Source organism: Miscanthus floridulus, chromosome 4, assembly GCF_019320115.1.
Source record: "Miscanthus floridulus cultivar M001 chromosome 4, ASM1932011v1, whole genome shotgun sequence".
Taxonomy (NCBI): Eukaryota; Viridiplantae; Streptophyta; class Magnoliopsida; order Poales; family Poaceae; genus Miscanthus; species Miscanthus floridulus.
Window position 1 is genome coordinate 105,647,346 of NC_089583.1, and position 22,354 is coordinate 105,669,699.

General features: G+C 48.5%; 1 protein-coding gene across 9 annotated transcripts; it reads right to left on the reverse strand.

Moving 5' to 3' along the window:
* Positions 1–297: 297 nt before the first annotated feature.
* LOC136550226 (tyrosyl-DNA phosphodiesterase 1-like) lies at positions 298–22,354 on the reverse strand. 9 transcript variants are annotated; one of them, XM_066541723.1, is made up of 13 exons: positions 22,069–22,353; positions 21,795–22,001; positions 21,400–21,591; positions 20,087–21,231; positions 11,516–11,922; positions 11,057–11,117; positions 9,095–9,303; positions 8,762–9,019; positions 7,703–7,826; positions 1,881–2,015; positions 954–1,027; positions 734–865; positions 298–640 (listed from the first exon to the last, which is right to left on the reverse strand). In XM_066541723.1, exons 5-8 carry the CDS (start codon positions 11,696–11,698, stop codon positions 8,924–8,926), a joined length of 549 nt encoding a protein of 182 aa, XP_066397820.1. In that variant the 5' UTR covers positions 11,699–11,922; positions 20,087–21,231; positions 21,400–21,591; positions 21,795–22,001; positions 22,069–22,353; the 3' UTR covers positions 298–640; positions 734–865; positions 954–1,027; positions 1,881–2,015; positions 7,703–7,826; positions 8,762–8,923. The 9 variants fall into 9 exon arrangements, with proteins under 9 accessions (XP_066397820.1, XP_066397824.1, XP_066397821.1 ...); XM_066541727.1 differs by having other exon boundaries at positions 7,763–7,792; positions 11,057–11,210; positions 20,087–21,591; positions 22,069–22,354; XM_066541724.1 differs by having other exon boundaries at positions 7,703–7,792; positions 11,057–11,210; positions 20,087–21,591; positions 22,069–22,354.

The window sequence follows — 22,354 nt, forward strand, 5'->3', positions numbered from 1 at the left end:
GGTACAATCGGACGCGGACGGTGCCCAACGAGCCGTGCGCTGACGGCCGAGTTGGTTCGGTTGAATGGCTCGGGTAGTCCGTGAGGGCCGACAAATTTTCGCTTCAGCTGTTTGGACTTAGGGTGATCATGATAAGGAATCGACGTAGACTAACAAAGGCAACGATGGCCGCAAGAAATCCAGAATCGACTCAGGGTATGCAAGTGCTGGCGAGTACGAACCTGCAATTTAGATCGTTCTTTTACAGGAGCATATATAACGATATTTTGTGCGGAATAAATTCGACCAGGACAGCTATGTGCATGTATAAACACCGCGGTAGCAAGCTAACCAATGGCATTTTGTTCACGCATCAATCAATGCTTCGAAAATATCGCATCCTACAGTGCCCACCATTGTCGCCACTGATGGTCGACGAGTGGCCATGAAAGCAGGGTCACGGGACGAGAGGAATCATGCCCTACCTTGCCGATGGTTCACACCGACCCGAACAGTAACAGGGTTAGGAATCGTCTTTTTTTGGGATAAATAATAAAGACAAACAGGAGCGTATGCGTATCTACTAGCTAGCCATGTCGTGGACAGATGGAACCATACACATCCTTCTTTGTGTACCTCCGATCCCATGACCAAGGGACATCTGAAAGCAAAAGAACTTATAGCCTTTAAGAATATTATTATTAATAATTATTATTGAGAATAAACCATACCTACGGTCAAGGGAATGACTAACCTTGTGTGCCATAAGGTTGTGGAGGAAGCTGGTATGGCACAGGTAATCTCACAATAGATGCATCCTCTTCGTCACCTTTCCAGCAAAGAGTGACCAGCTTGGTCTTGATCGTCTTGCCAAGGGCGATGCCATCTGAACATGCATGTAAAAATCAAGCCGTGATGGAGGTAAATTTTCCCAGCAACTTTTAAGTGACAATGGAGGAACGATTAGCAATTACCCGGCTTGAGTGGCTCTTTTCCGTGCATGAAAATTGCGGTATTGATTGGAGCGTTTGGGGCAAGAATAATACACCTAGATGAAAAGAGGTCAAATGATGGGGCATATGCGATGATTCTATGAGGTGTGCAACACGTAGTAAACTATTCTTGGCTAGATCTTAAAGGCTGAATAATGTTCTGTTGGTGCGAAATGTGGCCGATAAGTAAATATTTATATTTTTGCCGTGCGCTGTGATCGGATGTGGCTTAGCACGCGATGACACAGGATTTATACTGGTTCAGGCAACATGCCCTACATCCAGTTTCAGTTGGTCGGTGACTTTATTCCTGAGCCCAGGTGCTCGGAGTTTGCTGTGGGGTTACAAATGAGTAAGGAATAAAAATGGGGGTGTTAGAAGCCCGGTCGGACTCTGATCCGAGTGGAAGAGAGTGACGGATGCTCAAACGCGCGCTAAGTATTGGAGCGTATGCTCTGTACGTCCAAGCTTATCCACTGTTAAGATCGTGTAGACTGTGTCCTTTTAGGAGAGAGCACATCCCCTTTTAAGATCGCTTATCTCGATGGCTCGATTGACGCGCTCGGATGAGCTCACTAACCTTAGGCACTTAATTAAAGGTCCTGAACACCATGTGCCAGTCTTTCAATCATGGCTATGCGTTATGCTATTCTGGTAAAAAAAACACGGTGGTGCGGTGGTACATGTATACCCTGAGCCATCGTTCTGTCCCAATGAGCCATCTAAAATTTTATCCATATACATTAGTTTTTTTTACCAGAATATCTATGTATAATTTTTTTTATCCATATACGTTCTGTCCCAGTGTTTCAAGTTGTACCTTAGGCACTTAATATCCATATACATTAGTTTTACCACCACTTTTTTCAAAGTTGCATGCTCTAAAAATGGATAAATGAAAAAAGGTACCTGATAAATCAGAGGGGACTCGCAAAATTGTTTATCAAACGTGATTTCATCGAGAACATTCCTAAGCTTCATATGGCCCCACCTTCTAATATTGGGGCCCACATGATAACCAGGAACCGATCCAATCAACCTGACCTGTGAATGATTTAAATCAATTAAGACTGACTAATAATGGATAAACTAGCAAAAGAGGATGGGTTAAATTGTTTGAAGGAATGAAGCTCACTACTTTCCTAGGGGCAACGACCCAAACATGTACATGAGTTGGGCATATATGCATCTAAGCCCTTACACAAAAAGGAAAATATACTATACACCATATATATCTAACACACCCCCCCTCAAACTCAGGGTGAATCACAAACACTGAGTTTGGAGAGAAAGAATGATGTTGAACTCACGTCTGCGCCTTGGTGAAGAAATCAACCACCTGGAGCTCGGAGGGCACATAGCGAAGAGCAATGACATCATCCTGCACCTGAGCCCGAGTGTAATATGCATCAACTCCAATATGCTTGGTGAGCTCATGCTTCACAGGATCACGAGCTATATTGATAGCATTGGTACTATCAGACAGAAGAGGAGTGGGCATAGAAACTGAAACACCGAAATCCTCAAGTAACCATCGAAGCCAAGTAACCTCTGCTGTCGCAAGAGCTATAGCTCACAACTCAGCCTCTGCACTCGAACAAGAGACCGCGGTCTGCTTGTTTGTCTTCCAAGCAATGAGAGAGCCACCAAGAAAAATACAATAGGCAGAAAGAGAGTGACGATCAGAGTCACTAGCCCAAGTAGCATCAGAGTAGGCTTGGAGTTGAAAAGAGCTAGAACGCGGGAAGAATAGACGACGAGTAATGGTCCCACGAAGATAACGCAAGACACGAAGAAGATGGCTATAATGGACATGAGTGGGAGAAGAAACAAATTGACTAAGAATGTGCACAGCATATGAGATATCAGGACGGGCCACAGCTAGATAGACAAGACTCCCAACAATATGATGATACCGAGTGGGATCGGTGAGAGGTTTACGATCAGTAGCACGGAGCTGAAGATTAAGCTCGATGGGAGTCTCAACAGTGCGATGATCAGTGAGGCAAGAGCGAGCAAGAAGATCCTGAATGTATTTTTTCTTAGGATAAGTAAATGCCATCAGAGGTGGAAGAGACCTCAATCCCAAGGAAATAACGAAGAGGACCAAGATCAGACATAAGAAACTGCTCGCTGAGGCGTGCCTTGACAAAGGCAATATACTCAGAATCATCACCAGTGATAATCATATCATCAACATAAAGAAGAAGAGTGCGACCACGAGGGGATGTGTGAATAAACAAGGCAGGGTCATGATTGCTTGGGGAAAACCAGCAGCAATGATCATAGAGGCAAAGCGCTGAAACCAAGCACGAGGAGCTTGTTTTAGACCATAAAGAGAGCGACGGAGACGACAAACCATGCCATCAGGAACAAGATACCCAGGAGGTGGTCGCATGTAGACCTCCTCACAGAGTTCACCATTAAGGAAGGCATTTTTGACATCAAGTTGAGAAATGGACCAAGCACGAACAGAGGCCACAGCAAGGAGAGTGCGAACAGTGGTCATGTGAGCCACAGGAGCAAATGTCTCATCATAATCACGACCATACTCTTGCTAAAAACCACGAGCAACAAGATGAGCCTTATAACGCTCGAGAGAGCCATCAGAGCGAGTCTTGATCTTATAAACCCACTTGCACTTGATGGGACAAGCATGAGAAGGAAGAGGGACAAGGTCCCAAGTGCCAGTGCGCTCAAGAGCAGCAATCTCCTCAGCCATGGCTAGTTGCCATTCAGGATGACAAATGGCATCATGGTATGTGGCCGGCTCAGAAAAGACAGTGCTAGCAAAACCATACCTATCAAGAGGCTTCAGTGAGCTACGATCGCGAAGATTATAATGAGAGGAGGGCTGAGATAAAGAATCATCAACCGAAGATGGCTCAGCAGGAGAGGAGACATCAGAAGGCAACTCAACAGGAGGCGAGGAATCCAGGAGCCGACGACTGTAGGTGTGAATCACGGGAGGTTTGGAATCATAAATGGACCGAGGAGCATGTGAAGACGACTCAGAGGGCAACGGAGGAGAAGGTGGAGGAGGTGAAGATGGTTTAGGAGGTGGAGATGGTGACGAAGGAAGAAGCACAATGGAGATAGGTGTATCACGAAAAGTCAAGAAGGACAGAGGCTCAACAACGGCCTGAGGAGAAACATCAGAGGAGGGCCGAGGATAGAAGGAACGAGACTCATCAAAAGTAATGTCCCGAGAGATCCGCATACGACGAGCAGTCGGGTCCCAACAACGATAGCCCTTGTGCTCAGCACTATAGCCTAAGAAAACACACTCAACAGATTGATGGGTGAGTTTAGTGCGTTCACGAGGAGCAAGAAGAACATAGCACAGACATCCAAAAAGGCGAAGACTAGAGTAATCAGGTGGATGTCCAAAAAGGCGCTCATATGGGATGCCACCTTTAAGAGCAGATGAGGGTTGAATGTTGGTTAAATAGGTGGCAGTGGAGATTGCTTCAGCCTAGAAATGAGGTGGGACCGAGGAAGCAATCATAAGAGCACGAGCAGTTTCAAGAAGGTGACGATGTTTACGCTCAGCAACACCATTCTGAGCGTGCGCACCAGGACAAGAAAATTGTGAGAGTCCCTTGCTCAGAAAGAAATTGGCGAAGAGCACCCGAAAGATATTCCCTGGCAGAGTCAGCCCGAAAAACACGGATAGGAGCATCAAAATGAGTGCGAATCATCTGAGCAAAAGTTTTATATATGGATAACACCTCATTACGATGTTTCATGAAATACACCCATGTGAAGTGAGAGAAATCATCGATAAATATGACATAATATTGATGACCCCCTTTTGAAACAAAAGGTGCAGGACCCCATACATCTGAATGAACAAGATCAAAAGGACATTGTGACATAGACCCACTAGAGGGATATGGAAGCTGGATCTGTTTGCCAAGCTTACAACCCTGACACTGATCTAAAGAAACATCACCAGAGACATTTTCTAGAACACCATGACGGACAAGAGCGGATAAGCAGGGAACCACATAGATGTCCCAGGCGATGATGCCACTGAGCAAAAGAGGAAGAAGCCGATGCAGGAGAAGCAGAGCTCACAAGACCGGTAGAGGCAGCAGAAGGAAGACGAAGCCAATCGAGTTCCCAGAGATGCGGAGAATCACGGCAGCGAGGGCCAGTACCAATTAGGAGACCCGTGCTGAGATCCTGAACACGGCAAGAGTCAGAATAAAAAATAACACGACAACCATGATCAGTGAGCTGGCCAGCAGAAATAAGTTGCATGGTCAAATCAGGAACATAAGAAACATTAGGAACATGAAATGAAGAAGAAGAAAGAGTGCCACGACCAACAACCGAAAGAGATGAGCCATCAATAGTTTGAACAGTGAGAGGAATGGAAGGAGAGCAAATAGAAGAAAGAGAGGTAATATCAGGTGTCATATGAAAAGAAGCACTAGAATCAAGAATCCATGGCAAGATACCTGAAGTGGATGGTGGTCTCTCAATAAAAGACTGAGAAGTAGTAGCAGAGAGTACTGGGGCAGGAGTGACAGAACCAGCATCTCCAGTAGTGACAGAACCAGAAGCTCTAGTAGGTGGAGGAACAGCAAGACGACGAAGTAACATGAGTATCTCCTGCTGTGCATCAGGATGCTGAGACTGAGCATGTGAGGAACGCCCACCTCGACGAGACTGAGACTGAGCCTGCCTCTTCTTCTTGTAACAATGATCCTCATCATGTCCATCTCTGCCATAGTGCTTACAATGAAGGCCACCTGAGTTGCGAGTCCCCGAGCCGCCAGAGGCTGCTGAAGCAGGCACTTTGGGAGGAGAACCAAGAATTCTAGACCGAGCAGCCAGAACTGAGGAGGACGTCGACTGAAGTAGACCAGCAGAACGAAGACGAGTCTCCTCATTACGAACAGCAGCAAGAGCCTCCATCAAAGACAGACACGGCTCACGAGCAAGTAATTGAGCACGAAGGGGCTCAAACTCAGCACGCAGACGAGTCAGGAAGTCATAGGTGCGACGAAGCTCGAGGTGGCTTTGTTGCTTCCTGCAGGAGTCACAAGTGTCCGGAGACAACTGAGGACTACGAGTGTCAAGCTCACGCCATATTGCAGATAGCTGTCGAAAGAAATCCTCAACTGAACTATCACCCTGCTGCAACAGTTGTTCTTGACGTAGGGCGGCAATATAAGTGGACTGACTAGAGGGCTCATAGCGCTGACGAAGAACAGCCCACATCTGAGCAGCATGATCAAGCCGAATAACCTCTCCTGCCAGATGCTTTTCCATACTAGCAACAAGAACAGCCCCAGCACGAGCATCTTCATCCAACCAAGTCCGATAAGCCCGAAAATGAGACATGTAAGAGGCCATATCATCATCATAAGCTTCGCACAACTTTTTTTTGTTCCTCTTCAGATATTTCTGGAGGAATCACTGGCTGCACTGGACGATCCGGCAATGCTGGACAAGGTAGCTCACCACTAAGAAACTCCTAGAGTCGGAGACCACGCATATGCCACCGCATATGTGGAACCCAGTCATGATAATTGGTGCCATCGAAAATCACTGGACAACGCGGGATTTGAGCGCCTCCAGAGGGAGGAACAGGAGGAGATGCCATCTTTCTTTCTCCAGAAAAGCAGAAAAACAGCAGCAGCAAAGCGGGATCTGACTCTTCTTCCTTTTTTTTAACCTAATCTAAAACAGAGCAAGCAACAAAGGATGCGAGAGGGGCGCGGGAGATGAGCGCGCAGAATCGAGCGCGCGCGTGGGAAGAGCGGAGCAAGGGCGCGTGCGAGAACAGAGAAAAACAGAGCACTCGAACGGACAGCCGCAGAGCAGAGCCACGCCCAGCAGAGCAGCGGAGGAAGGGCGCGCTGCGGCGGGGCGCCCAGCGATGGGGCCACGGAGGACGCGCGACGGCGGGGCCGCGCCGGCCGCAGAGGGCGCGCGATGGCGGGACCGCGCCCGGCCACGGAGAGCGCGCGACGGCGAGGCCACGCCCAGCTACGGAGCGTGCAACGGGAAGAGCACGCGAGGGAGAGAGCCGACGGGCGGCAGAGCTCCAGGCAAGCGCAACGGGAAGAGCGCGCGAGAGAGCGAGGTAAGCCCTAGATCCTAGGCTCTGGTACCATGTTTGAAGGAATGAAGCTCACTACTTTCCTAGGGGCAACGACCCAAACATGTACATGAGTTGGGCATATATGCATCTAAGCCCTTACACAAAGAGGAAAATATGCTATACACCATATATATCTAACATAAATGTGTGTTGATGGAAAGAAGTGGACCAAAATGGATTAGAAATATGTAGCACATTTTTATGAATGAACATGGAATTTCTTCCTCTAAATGAATATTTTGTACTATACACGGCCAAAGGATGCACTAAATAACAGAATATGCAATTCATTTGGCATGATAAGAACCTTGCTTGTCAAGCAGTTCATCAATTAATGCACATAATAACAAATTCAGTGCCAATAAACACATGATTAATAAACTGCCATGTTTCCAGTGTTTATCAAGCTATGCGTAGAAACTTGCTATAACACCAAATGACATTTTGACAGAAGTGCTAAGTGCTAACTTCATTGCATGTGACAAATATCGCTTTGGTTATTCATTTCATTTTCATGTCAGCCTAGTTGAGAGAGAAAACAGGAAACTAGTCGTTCAGCACTGCATGTAACTATGTAAGTTTGAAGCAACTTTGAGGTTCAAATTGTACTAACCATTGAATTTCTATAGTCAAATTTCCTAAAGAATGCTGCATTGATGTTAACATCACCAACCTCGGGGAGATTTACCCTGAACTCAGGCCACTGCATTGTCATGAAGTGAAATTCACTTTACTACCTAAAATAGATAATATGAGTTTAAACAAACTGCAACTACAGGGGAAACAAACAGATTGTATAAGGCAAGCAGTAGCAAAATGAACAAAAAGAGGGAACTAACATAATCTAGACAATTCCAAAGATTATGCTAGGATGGGTTGGAGAACAAGAACAGAACTTATTTCAGAAGAACATCTTTAAAAGAGAAGTCAGATTATATCTCGTGATCATAGAAACATTCTTTAACTTGTTGAAGGCATCTTCCAAGCATGCTTTACTGCTTATAACGACATATATGACAAGGGCCATCTATATGTTCCAACAATTCATGACTTCCACTCCAACAAAAAGTTTCCGTATTTTAATATTCAACAGTATTTAAGTCACGGTGAATTTTCACTTACTTTTCTTCAAGTAATCATTCAGCTGTCTGGAAAGGCACAATATTCATAAGCTATTTCTTTAACGCAAACTTTTTGTTAAGAGTAGTTGAGTGCATAAAAACACAAGTTATTGTGTCAATTGGAAGTGTCAAAAAAATACACATAAACATTATCAACTTTTTTCCTTCTGACATGATCAATAAAATGTCAGTTTTAAAATTTCCAACGATAATTTTTAAGACCTCAGCCTGTTCTTTGAAGATCTGAAACTTTTGGAATTTGATGGAGTTCGTAAACTCCAGGATCTAGGATTAGGTCAGGTTGAGGGCTAGTTTAAAGTAGCTTTGCTTTGGCCGTGTCCTTTTTAATTTTCCAGTGATTGTATAATTTATCTAAACCTGAGCCTCAACCCCTTTTATTCTCCTAAGCAAGACAAAGTGGGTTGTTTGTATTTCTTTCTCTCTATTAATACAAAGATACGGGTCTCCTGTGTGTTTGAGAAAAAAAAAAAACAGGAAAGATATTCAAATTTTAAAAGATTAATGATAGGACACAGAAAACACCCTGTTACCTTAAGCGCACTGAGATAATCAACTAGATCATTCTCAAAGGGAACTTTTTTATTCATATCATTTGTGTCTTTCCAGGGAAAATCTTGCATCCATAGTCCCTGACTTTTGTAATTCCAATCAACATGTATCAAATTCGCTGTGTGCACAACAATTCGAATTCCTTAAGGATATACCAGCAACATGGCCTTAGAATGATGTGTTCCAAATGAAATTTGGAGTGGAGGTTTGTGGAGGATCCAATTTGCAGGCTTCAGTTTCTGTCAACCAATCATCAACATGAAAATGAGAAAATGAAAGTAAAGATAACAAACAGTTTTTCAACATTTTGCAACCTTTATGGCCCCGTTCGCTGGTCTGAAACTTGGCTGAAACTGGCTGAAAAACACTGTTCCGGCTGAATTGTTGTGAGAGAAAAACACTGTTCCGACTGAAAAAAGAAGCCGAACAAGCCGAATATGTGGTAAGCCGAACAGCTCTAATGAAGCACCATCTTGTCCATGTAGAACCAGGACATGTGGAACCTTCCTCAAACTTGGGCACGCTGCACGATGGGTATCTAATTAATATTAAATAAAAAATAAGTTATGTAAATAATGATAAAAGGCAGAACATTGATATATCACTATGTAGCATATTGAACATTAATAATCTCAGCACAACTTATAGACTTATAATTGCCTATTCGGTTGACTTTTCCAGAAGCAAAATATAACAGCAATTTGAGCAGCTAAGAACCACAGGTGGGAAGAGGTTTTGTGGCATTTGCAGTTCGAACACAGGCAAATGCACTGTATTTGAAAGAAATTAACCACGTCCACTATATATAAAGGTAATCTTCATGTAAAGGCTAGCCTTATATTGCCACATTCCTAACTACTTCTCTTGTTGGCTCATGTGACACAACAAATAACCAACTTCAGATACATCCCTTGCTCCCTCAAGTACAGTAGCCCAGCACAAGCCTCCACGGTCTCAGCACCAGCTCCAGCGTCCAATGGTACCGCAACCACTACTAATGCAGTTGGACTCACAGTTAGCTTCACACTGTTGCTTTATCCTCATCTGCACTCACTGACAGCCAGTTGATGTGACCGAATTTCTAACCACTCACTTTCTGGCCAGTTTGCCATCCTCATTATCAAGCACTACCTTGATGGTGCTAGACTTCCCTCTATTTCCATCCTGCCACATCTCCAACTGTCCAGACTCCAGATATGGACAGGGGCAAGCTCCTAACCCCACTATCCATCTGACTTTCTTGACTTCTAGTTGATTCTGTCTCTCGTTTTTCCAGATAGGTATCTGTAGTCTCCTTACATCTAACAAAAATGTTAAGATCTCATTTTAAAACTGTTGTTAATTGGTTAAGATTCAGATATCTGAACTGGCTGTAATATTAATTGGTCAATCTTCATTTGATTTAAGATCTCTGAATGATCCCGGTTTCAGGGCTTTGAATGATGGATGCTAAATGGGTGTACGCATGATTGCAAGACAAGTGTTATCGACCGTTTCTTGAATACATCAGCGCTGTTCGATTGGAAGCCAAGATGCTCTAAAGGTTTGCATGGAATAATATTTCTGGTTGACTTTGCCTGGCTGTATCTCTTAATGTATCTGTCTGGTTTGCACTTTCATCAGCTGCATAGTTCACTGTTTAGTGCCCTGCTGTCCTTTTATAAGAATAATAGGCCCACTCTTTGGTGACAATGCATGATGTATATTACTTATCTTGCAGGCAAGTATTTCATAGTTTATACTCCAGCTAGAACTCAAATTGCCAGCTGGCTGAACAAAATTACACACAGCCCGATCCGGAGGGAAGGGGAAAAAAATCTAGGAACAGATGATTTTAGCTCAAATCTGACTATCTGAGTTTGCAACTAGTACCTGGGGACTTGCTACCACACACTTAAAAGTCATAATAAATATGATAGTCCACCATAGAAAAAGCATTGGGAGAAAATCTATCTGTAGTGAAGCTAAGTAAGCGAGAAATGTGGCAATTTACAGTAAAAAAAATTATGAGGAGACATGTTCAAACTACCACCAATATATTGATGAGCAGTAGTGCAGTACAAATAAAACATTTGTAAATTATATTAAGTTGAACAAATGTGTTTCACTATAGAGCATGATAACAATATATACCACATTGCCCACATAGATGGCTTCAATGTTTCATTTTTGTACGAACACAAGGTTCTCTTTTATTTTGAAAAATGAACAGCTAAAATTTGATAAAATCAGCTATTTGGAAAATAGACATCCTTATACACTTATAACAAACTTACCAGTACGCAACCAGTCAATGTCCACCATGTAATTTGAGAGTACAGCAAGAAGCACTTCACCCTAAGAATCCATTCAGATGTAAGAAGTAAAATCTACTATACTTCTTAGCGAATTAGGCAATGTAAGCATATTGCATTTCTTCAAGAACTGGTTCTGAAATAACATGGAAGAAAGGCCCAGTACATTATTAAATACAATAACATGAAAGAAATGTGCAGTACGCCAGTAAATAATTGAACATTGCAGCACAGAAGTGCTTTTTTTTGTATTTGCATCACAGGTTCCACTTGAGCACAGTGAATCAGTGATGGTAAGGAGAGCATAATGCACAAAAGTTCTTTCATGGGCTATTTAAAAGGTAGGAATTGGTTCTTATGCAACAGTTACGTCACTAGCAAACGTTTGAATTGGTCAAACATATTCTATCAAAGAGTTCGTGCTGGATAAATGAGCAATACCTGAATGACATCTTGAATGCTAACTGAGGAAGTGTTAGTCCATGATGGAAGACCTTGGACACGCATGAGCCGAAAAGTCAATGGGAGCATATCTTTCAAAGGACCAACAGAGTGTGTTCTCTCATTATTTCTTCCAGAAGAACCAGCACTGTCATGTGAACTTATTTTTTGGCCAGAAGTCATGCCAGAAACAGAAGGGCGGGCCTGGTGCAAGCGGTAGTCTTACCGCCTGTGACCGGAAGGTCCCGGGTTCGAGTCGCGGTCTCCTCGTATTGCACAGGCGAGGGTAAGGCTTGCCACTGACACCCTTCCCCAGACCCCGCACAGAGCGGGAGCTCTCTACACTGGGTACGCCCTTTTTTTTAAGTCATGCCAGAAACAGCTGTGTTGTCTTCTGCGAAGCTTTCCTGTTTAGATAGGACACAACATAATTTGATGGTGCATGGTGATTTTACACAAGGAAAGCTCATCTGCCAATATACAAGTGAACTCTACTATTCAGCAAGGAAAGGTGCACAGAGCACGTGTATGCACAGAAAGGAAACAAATTATCAATCGTGTTCCGAATGATGGATAAGTCTGGCTGGTCTGGTCTTTGTGGGGCTGCTGGCTGTTGCTACCACAAGGACAACATCTTAGCATCTAGGACAACATCTTAGAGGACAGCATCTTAGTATCTTAGACTAGCATCTTGGCATATACTTGGCTGGCTAGCAGCCTATAAATATGTATCCCCAACCCCTTAGGTTCGCATGGCATTTGTGTGAGAAATAAACCAGAAAATTGCCCCAACTCCTAGTGTCATCCTCTCTCGATGAGAGTAAGAATTCTGCTACTACCAAGAGTAAGAATTCAGCGACTAACAACTGGTATCGGAGCCGTATTATCCTGTAGCCTGAGCATCTCCTGCTCATTTTCTTTCCCAGCCTCGCAACAGCCCCAGCTAGGAGCAGCAGCTCCGGCCGCTCCTGCTCACTCCTCTCCCTCTGCGCAGCTCGTCTGAAGCAGCCCTCTCCCCACGCAGCAGCCCCCCGGTAGCGCGTCATGTCCGCAGGATAGTCTCAGCGCTCGGTCGCCTCGAGCACGCGGCGTGGGCAGGAGGCCAAACTTGCCGCGGCAGAGGAACGCGTGCGAGCGGCGGCAGAGACCGCTGCGGCGGCAGCAAGGGTGTCGAGGCTAGCAGCGGCGGAGCTGGCAGCAGCCAGAGCGGAGGCGGAAGCAGCGACGGCGGCGAATGCAGCGCGTGCGGCGGCAGCAGAGGTCGAGGCCCTGCGCGGCAGCATCAGCAGCTCCGTTTCTGCTGACGACAACGCCGACGCGGACCTCGAGTTGCTGGGAAGGGAGGCAAGACGAGCGCGGGCGGCGCAGTGGGCAGCCGCGCACGCCCACGAGCGCGGCGGCAGCCCAGACAAGCGCGGACGCGCCGGCGGCGCTCCTGGAGGAGGCGCGCACGGCGACGGTGGCGGACGGGTCGACGGAGAGCGCGGCCTTCACAGGCAGCGTGGCTCTTTCTCCTCGGATCGGTACCGTGGTTACCACGGGCTCCAGGCTGTCGTCAGGGACGTCGGCCCCGGCAGTGGGTGGCCTACCCTCACTAAGACCAACTACGTCGAGTGGGCTGTGGTGATGAGGGTAAAGCTCCAAGTGCGGCACATGTGGGAGGCAGTCCGGTACGGCGACGTCGACTACGACCTAGATCGACGGGCGCTGGATGCCCTCATCGCTGCAGTCCCGCCCGAGATGCAGTTCTTGCTTACCAACAAGCGAACTGTCAAGGAGGCTTGGGACGCCATCGCTGCGGCACGCATCGGCAGCGACCGCGCCCGCAAGTCCACACTGCAGGCACTTCGCAAGGAGTGGGAGAACCTGGCCTTCAAGCCAGGTGAGGACGTTGATAACTTTGCTCTCCGTCTCAACACTCTGTTGCAGAAGATGGTACAGTTCGGCGATGACACCTACGGCGAGGAGAGAGCTGTTGAAAAGCTCTTCCGCTGCGTCCCCGAGAAGTACAAGCAGATGGCTCGCTCGATCGAGTCTCTGCTGGATCTCTCCACGATGTCGATCGAGGAGGTGATAGGTCGCCTCAAGATCGTCGACAGCGATGAGCCACAGTCTCTCTTGAGGCCCATCACCACTGGCGGGAAGCTCCTTCTCACTCGGGAGCAGTGGCTTGCCAGCTAAGGTGACCGAAAGAAAGGGGAGCCTTCTTCCGCGACGGGCGGTCGCAAGCGTGGCAAGCCGCGCAAGGCGCGCAGAGACGCCCAGGCTGGGGTGCGAGGACGTGCTGAGGGTGATGCCCGCGGAGGCGCCCAGGGCGACGCCGCCGGCAGGCACAAGCCGGCACGAGGCGACACCTGCCGCAACTGCTGGCCAGCTTGGCCATTGAGCCAAGGACTGTCGACAGCAACAACGCGGTGAAAGCTCTAGTTTGGTTTTGGTGAATTGATGAAACCCTAAGTGCTGACCTAGTTTATCAAGTGATCATGAGATAGGTAGCACAATTCAAGTGGAGACGCTAATGAAGATCATGACATGACAATAGTGATGGCATGGCGATGATCAAGGGCTTAAACTTGAAAAGAAGAAAGAGAAAAACAAAAAGCTCAAGACAAAGGTATAATTTGTAGGAGCTATTCTACTTTGATGATCAAGACACTTAGAGAATGATCACATTTAGGATTGATAGCCGTACTATTAAGAGGGGCGAAACTCGTATCGGAATTCGGTTATCAAAGTACCACTAGATGCTCTAACTCATTGTATATGCATTTGGGATCTAGTGGAGTGCTAACACCCTTGAAAATGTTTGTGAAAATATGCTAACACATGTGCACAAGGTGATACACTTGGTGGTTAACACACTTGAGCAAGGGTGAAGAGAATGGAGGAGATGCTAGCGTCAGTCAAGTGACCGGACGCTGGATCCAAAAGCACCAGACGCTGACTGCCTGCGTCCGGTCGTGCTGACTGGCGGTACAGTGGCTAGGGTTTACCACCGAACACTGGGTTGTGTCCGGTCGAGGTGGACCGGACGCGTCTGGTCGAGGAAAACCGGTTTTTGACCCTTATTGTACTCGACCGGACGCTGAGGCTCCAGCGTCCGGTCAATTTTGCTGGAGCATACGGTCAGCTTCATAGCCGTTGAAATTTGACAAACAACTGCTTGAAGCTGGTGACACGTGGCGTCCATCAGTGAACCGGACGCTGAGTCCAGGGTCCGGTCAGTTGGATCGGAGCGTCCGGTCAGAGCGCAGTGTGCCCAGTGAAGGGGTACAACGGCTCTATTTCGTGGGGGCTTCTATTTAAGCCCCATAGCCGGCTATGGCTCACATCTTTGGCCATTTTCATTGACATAGTAACCTTGTGAGCCTAGCGAAAGTCCTCCCACTCATCTCCATCATTGATTCGTCATCATAGTGAGATTGGGAGTGAATCCAAGTGCATTGCTTGAGTGATTGCATCTAGAGGCATTTGGTGTTCGTGTTTCGCTGCGGATTTCGCTTGTTACTCTTGGTGGTTGCCGCCACATAGACGGCCTTGGAGCAGCGAGGGGTCGTTGAGTGGAGGGTGGTGATTGTCTCCGGCTCCGATCGTGGTGATTGTGAGGGGTTCTTGACCTTTCCCCGGCGGAGCGCCAAAAGGTACTTTAGTGAATTGCTCGTGGCTTATGTGATCCTCATCTTATGTTGATTGTGCAGCACCCTATTGAAGGTTTGGCGTGTGAAGCCAATTAGCGCGTAAACCTTCCAAGTGAGTGAATCGCCACAACGAGTAGTAGCTTACCGGCAAGCAAGTGAACCTCGGTAAAAATCATTGTGTTCATCCTTTGATTCAGAGGGTGATTGGTCTTCATTGTTATTCATCCTTGTTATTGATTGGGTCACTCCTCTACACGGCGGTATAACTATCTTGATCGCTTTCTTTACATTATTGCAAACTAGTTGACAAGCTCTTTAGTGTAACTAGTTGTGAGAGCTTGGTTGGTTGGTTGGTGTGGCTCTTTAGTTAGCCTTTAAGAGCACACTAACATAGGGTAGTGTCATACCTCTTGTGTGTATCGATACTATCTAAACTAGAATTGTGGTAGGTGGCTTGCATTTTGAGTAGGCTAGCGCAACACTTGCTTCGCCTCATAGTTGTCTAACCATTTTGTTAAGTGTTGTTGTAAATTTTTTATTAGGCTATTCACCCCCCTCTAGCCATTATGACCTTTCACGCTGGCCAGGCCCATGTCGCACAGGCGGAGGAGTCGGCTCTGTTCATGGCACATGCAAGCATCGAGCTACCTCCAGCGGCACCAGCCATAGCGGCTCTCCACCTTGACGAGCCAAAAGCACACGCCCTCCTCGGTGATGGCTCCGGCAACGACAAGACTGACGGGTGGTGCCTCGACACCGGCGCCACCCATCACATGACCGGTCGATGGGAGTTCTTCACCGAGCTTGACTCTAGCGTTCAAGGCTCCGTCAAGTTTGGGGATGCCTCCGGCATGGAGATCAAGGGCGTCGGATCCGTCATCTTCACCGCCGTGTCTGGTGAGCACAGGCTGCTCACCGGAGTCTACTACATCCCCGCATTGAGGAACTCTATCATCAGCTTGGGACAGCTGGATAAGAACGGTTCGTGCATGGTGGTTGAGGATGGAGTCATGAGGATTTGGGATCGCCGTCATCGCCTTCTTGCCAAGGTGACTAGAAGCGCAAATCGACATTATGTCCTTAACGTGCAGGTGGCACAACCCCTCTGTCTCGCTGCTTGTCGGGACGACGAAGCGTGGCAGTGGCACGAGCGCTTCAGGCACCTTCACTTCGAGGCCCTGAAGCGGCTTAGTGCCACAAGAGATGGTGTGAGGCCTGCCGTGCCTCGACCATGTGGAGTAGCTCTGCAACGTCTGCGTGTTGACGAAGCAGAGGCGACTCCCCTCCCCTTTCCCCAGTGGGCGAGTTTTCGAGCCAAGGAGAGGCTCGAGCTTGTGCACGGGGACTTGTGTGGTCCGGTGACACCGGGAGGACGATGCTACTTCCTACTGCTCATCGACGACCTCTCCCGCTACATGTGGGTGATGGTCCTCGGCAGCAAGGGAGAGGCTGAGGACGCCATCAGGCGCTCGTAGGCTGCTGCGGAGGTGGAGTGCGGCCGCAAGCTACGCGTACTATGCACCGACAACGGCGGCGAATTCACGGCGGCTGAATTTGCGTCGTACTGCGCTGATGAGGGCATTCAGCGCCACTACTCCGCGCCGTACAGCCCACAGCAGAACGGCGTTGTCGAGTGGCGCAACCAGACAGTTGTGGGGATGGCTCGGGCCCTTCTCAAGCAAAGGGGGATGCCGGCTGTCTTCTGGGGAGAGGCGGTGGTGTCGGCCGTCTACATCCTCAACCGCTCGCCTACCAAGGCGTTCGACAGCAGGACGCCGTACGAGGCTTGGCATGGGTGCAAGCCGGCGGTCTCTCCACTTGTGGGTCTTCAGCTGCCTCGCGTTCGCCAAGGAGCTTGGCCACATCAGCAAGCTCGACGACAGGAGCACTCCGGGAGTGTTCATCGGCTACGCGGAGGGCTCGAAGGCCTACCGCATCCTCGACCCGAAGACACAGCGTGTGCGCACGGCGCGCGACGTTGTGTTCGACGAAGGGCGAGGATGGGCGTGGGACAAGGCGGTGGACGACGGCTCGGCTCCGACGACTTCATTGTCGAGTACGTCCACTTCGAGAGAGCTGGGGGAGTAGGCAACTCTTCTTCGATGAGCGCGTCTACCCTAGTCCCCGAGCCTCCACCGACCCCGGCGCCTGCTACTCCGACAGCACCACGCTCTCCAGCCAGGACCTCGGCTGCGATGAGTTCTTCGCCGGCTCCACTATAGCCGGTACCGCCACGTACTCCAGCACCGACAGGCACCTCTCCGGGCACGCCTACTCCAACACCAGCTCGTGTCAAGCACAGCCCGGTTGAGCTCGCTACTCCGCTCTCTCACGACGAGGAGCGCATCGATGCGTACCACGACGGCGAGCCGTTGCGGTACCGTACGATGGAGAACCTTCTCGGCGACCAGCCGGTGCCAGGACCGGTGCCTCACGACCTAGAGGCGTAGTTGCACCTTGCGTGTGACGACGACGAGCCTCGGTCATTTGCAGAGGCCGAGAGACACGCGGCATGGCGCGCCGCGATGCAGTTGGAGATGGATGCGGTCGAGAAGAACCGCACCTGGGAGCTTGCTGACCTTCCTCGTGGTCACCGCGCGATCACCCTTAAGTGGGTGTACAAGCTGAAGAGGGATGAAGCCGACGCCATCATCAAGCACAAGGCTCGCTTGGTGGCACGAGGTTTCGTGCAGCAGGAGGGGGTCGACTTCGACGACGCCTTTGCTCCCGTGGCACGGATGGAGTCCGTGCGACTCCTCCTTGCGCTAGCTGTCTAGGAGGGCTAGCGTGTTCATCACATGGACGTCAAGTCAGCGTTCCTTAATGGCGACTTGAAGGAGGAGGTCTACATGCACCAGCCGCCGGGATTTGCGATCCCCGGCAAGGAGGGCAAGGTGCTCCGCCTGCGCAAGGCCCTCTATGGCTTGCGGCAGGCACCGAGGGCGTGGAATGCTAAGTTGGATTCCATGCTAAAGGGGATGGGCTTCGAGCAAAGCCCGCACGAGGCGGCCATCTACCGACGGGGCAGTGGAGGAAATGCTCTGCTAGTGGGTGTCTACGTCGACGACTTGGTGATCACCGGCACCACGCCAAGCGCGTCGTTGAGCTAGCTGGGCTCACCGACTGCAACCCAACCCTCACTCCGATGGAGGAGAGGCTGAAGCTGAGCCGCGACAGCACGACGGAGGAGGTGGACGCTACGCAGTACCGGCGTCTTGTGGGGAGCCTTCGCTACCTCGCCCACACACGGCCAGACTTGGCATTCTCCGTCGGCTACGTTAGTCGGTTCATGCAGCGACTGACGACGGAGCACCAGCAGGCTGTGAAGAGGATCATCCGCTACGTTGCGGGGACTCTCGATCACGGCCTCTACTACCCTAGGTGCCTTGGGGCGGCACACTTTGTCAGGTACAGCGACAGCGACCACGCCGGCGACATCGACACCAGCAAGAGCACGAGCGGGATCCTCTTCTTCCTCGGCAAGTGCCTCGTTAGCTGGTAGTCAGTCAAGCAGCAGGTGGTGGCCCTGTCCAGCTACGAGGCCGAGTACATAGTGGCCTCCACCGCTTCGACTCAGGCGCTCTGGCTCGCTCGACTGCTTGGTGATCTCCTCGGCAGAGACACTAGAGCGGTGGAGCTCAGGGTAGACAGCAAGTCCGCTCTGGCCCTAGCAAAGAACCCCATTTTCCATGAACGCGACAAGCACATCCGGGTGAGGTACCACTTCATCCGAGGCTGTTTGGAGAAAGGGAGCATCAAGCCGAGCTACATCAACACCAAGGACCAGCTTGCGGACCTGCTCACCAAGCCCCTTGGGAGGATCAAGTTCCTTGAGCTCTGCTCGAGGACCGGGATGGTTCAACTTTCCCACAAGACGACGCACAAGACTTAGGCGGAGAATGATGGATAATGGATAAGTCTGGCTGGTCTGGTCTTTGTGGGGCTGCTGGCTGTTGCTGCCACTAGGACAACATCTTAGCATCTAGGACAACATCTTAGCATCTTAGACTAGCATCTTGGCATATGCTTGGCTGGCTAGCAGCCTATAAATATGTATCTCCAACTCCTCAGGTTGGTATGACATTTGTGTGAGAAATAAACTAGAAAATTACCCCAACTCCTAGTGTCATCCTCTCTCGATGAGAGTAAGAATTCTGCTACTACCAAGAGTAAGAATTCAACGACTAACACCGAACACAAGCATTTACACTCATGTGTAGTGTTATGATTATGGTAGAATTTTTTTTATTAAATTTCCTTTCCAGCCTTCCTTCATTACTCCACTCGTCACTTTCATTCTTAGTTCATAAGTGGAAAAATAGAAAACTGTTTGTGAGGTGCACAAAAAGGAAAAGGAACTACCATCCCATAGCTCAAAGTCACCCATACATGCACTCATGTTTCATTGGAACTTTGCAGAGCAAGAAAAATAATGCATAAAATCCTATATTACCAAAAAAAAACATACGTTTGCAGACCTTAGATCAAGATATTCATCATTGAACTTAGACCTAAAACAATAATAACTCAAATACACCCATTGTGACATGTTATTTCAGGCACACTGGATTAATGTATAACTTTATTTCTGTTAGCAGTACCAGTAAATAAAAAGATAGCTCCTGATCTATATGGTTCCAACAGTTTTGGAATAACTGCTTCTAGTTTATAAACACAACAAAGGGAATAGCGAAAATAAGTAAGCATTGGCAAGTCCCTTGTTTTTCATGCCTGCTACATCTTTCACTAAGACTAGTTTTAGTGTTATCCAAGTACTGCCCCAATTAAGCAGACACTCAAATCAATTAAATTCAGCTAATAACAATAGGAAAACACTCCAAAATAATTATCACTAATATCATGTGTTGTCCTGTTGTCAGACAAACGAACAGTACACGAATGGATTGGAAAGAAAAATAGAACATTAGCTAACCTGTAGTGTTCTTGCCAAAGCCTCATCTTCCATAATCTGTCTATTCCTCTTGACTGCTACACTATCTTCCTCACTATGCCTCTTACCCTTCTTTAAGTCGCTCAAATGCACCTGATTGGTACAGAACTGTTATGTTCATCACCCATGTCCACATACTTCACAAAATAGTCACCAGGAATCAGTTCTAGGACATCGCCATGTGCAATCTTGGCTCTCTCTTTAGCACAAACCTTCAACCTCTGCCCCTTCGATCGCACCATTATAGGGTGTGGACCAATGTTATAAGGACGTCCGATTAATCGCAACTAGTCGCGACTAATCGTCCTGGACGGTCTTAGCTACTCGACCAGGGCCTCCGACTCGTCTAGACCGTCCAGAAACCTGGTCGTCCGATTAGTCGTCATCCAGTCGCGATTAATCGTCCGTCCAGGCTGTGTGGCCATCCAGCCAGAGAGTGGGCTTCATCCCAGAGTTGGGCCTAGCTAGCTGTCTTATGTTTTGGCCCAAGCCCATTAGGGCTTCTCTTCTTTCCTACCCCTCACCCCCTCAGCCTCTCACTCACAAGTCAACAGAACACACGCACTCTTCTCACCTCTCCTGTCCAGCTGTAGCAGCCGCCTCCATTGCTGTAGTTCTGCAGCTCCCTCTCCTCCTCTCCTCCCTTCCGGTTCCCAGCTGCTCCTCCCTCCCTTCCAGCTGCCCTCTCTCTCTTCCTTGCGGCTGCTGCTGCAGGCGCACAGGCTGCTGCTACTTCAAATGTTGCATCTCTTGTTGAGAAGGCCCTAGCAAAACTGTCTCCAGAAATGGTTGCTGAAGCCAAAGATCCCAATCGGAAGGCTAAATCTTGAGACCCTGGATGGAAGTATATTGTATATAACTATATAATATATATATATGGTATATATCAGTCCCCATATGTAGGGGACGACCAGGGGACTCGTCCAGGGTCGATTAATCGTCCTGGACAACGACTAATCGTCCTGGACGGTCCCTAGGCGACCAGGCTCGACCAGCCGTCCTGAAAACATTGGTGTGAACCTTCCTGAAAATCCATTAACATAGAACTTATACAACTTCTTATCTCCTCAATCAAAAGCCATCGAAATCCGTTCGCTTGGAGGAATTCTGGAGGAATCTGAAGGAATCTGTGAGAGGAAAACACTATTCCGGATGAAAAAATAAGCGGATCAAGCCGGGTTTAAGGGCACGTGAACGGGGCCACAATGATGTGGCACCATTACATTCAACAAATAAAGACATAAATACGTTCAATGATGTGGCACCATCAACAATCCCCCACATTTTTTTCATACCACTACTACTTCAATGGAGCCATCAATGGAGGTGTGGAGGCTCAGATGCTTGCGGCTGATCCTCTTGTCGACGACAACCAAATGGTCCCTCCCGACTACATTGGACCCCTGGAATATGGGGACGCTTGATACAGATCCGTTCGATGAGCCAGCATTGTCCTCGGTAAGGGGGACTAGAGTGCCAAGCCTCACCTAAAAAACCAAGGTGCCAAATATCACTTAAAATGAATGCAACACATCATCTTATTTCTTAGAGTGTTATGAGTAGAAGGAACCCATCCAACCGCAAAATTTCCCCCCGATACCGGACCGTGTGATGGGCCGGAGAAAACATGATTCAGAGACAAATTGCGACACTAGATTTTGCACGGAGAAAAGGAGAGGCTGTGGCTTACTCGAGATGCGGAGGCCATGGTGGGTCTTGGAGAAGGGGTTTGAGTCTAAACCCTAAACCCTAGGACAGGAGAGAGCTCGTCATTGTGAAAGAGATGTGCAAGACGAAGGCGAAGGCTGTAGGCTGTAACACGCGGGCAGCGGTGCCGTCTTTGAATCATTCCATGGGCACCGTGTTGAACATCTGAGTTTTACTCCTCTTCAAGTGACTGAGAATTTGCAAGTGATCAGTCACCATGATTTACACTAAGATTTGAATTTGGGGGGTTACCTTACCTGAGGCCTCCGGGCTTAGAGAAGTCGCCGGGAGCTCGCCGGCCCGGCGGTGGAGACTGAAGGAGCGCCCAGCCGGGTGGTGGGAGACAGCGTTTGGGCTGTGGAGGTGGCGGGACGTCGAGCGGTTAGCAGCGTCGGAGGCCGCGGGAGGTTCGCAGGCGGTGGTGGCGGAGGCGTCGGGCACTCGGGCGTCGAGGAAGGACGATGGATGAAAGCGAAAGAGAGAGAAGGGCGCAGATCTGGACCGTTGGATCTAGATCGAACGGTCAAAACGGTGACTCATGAA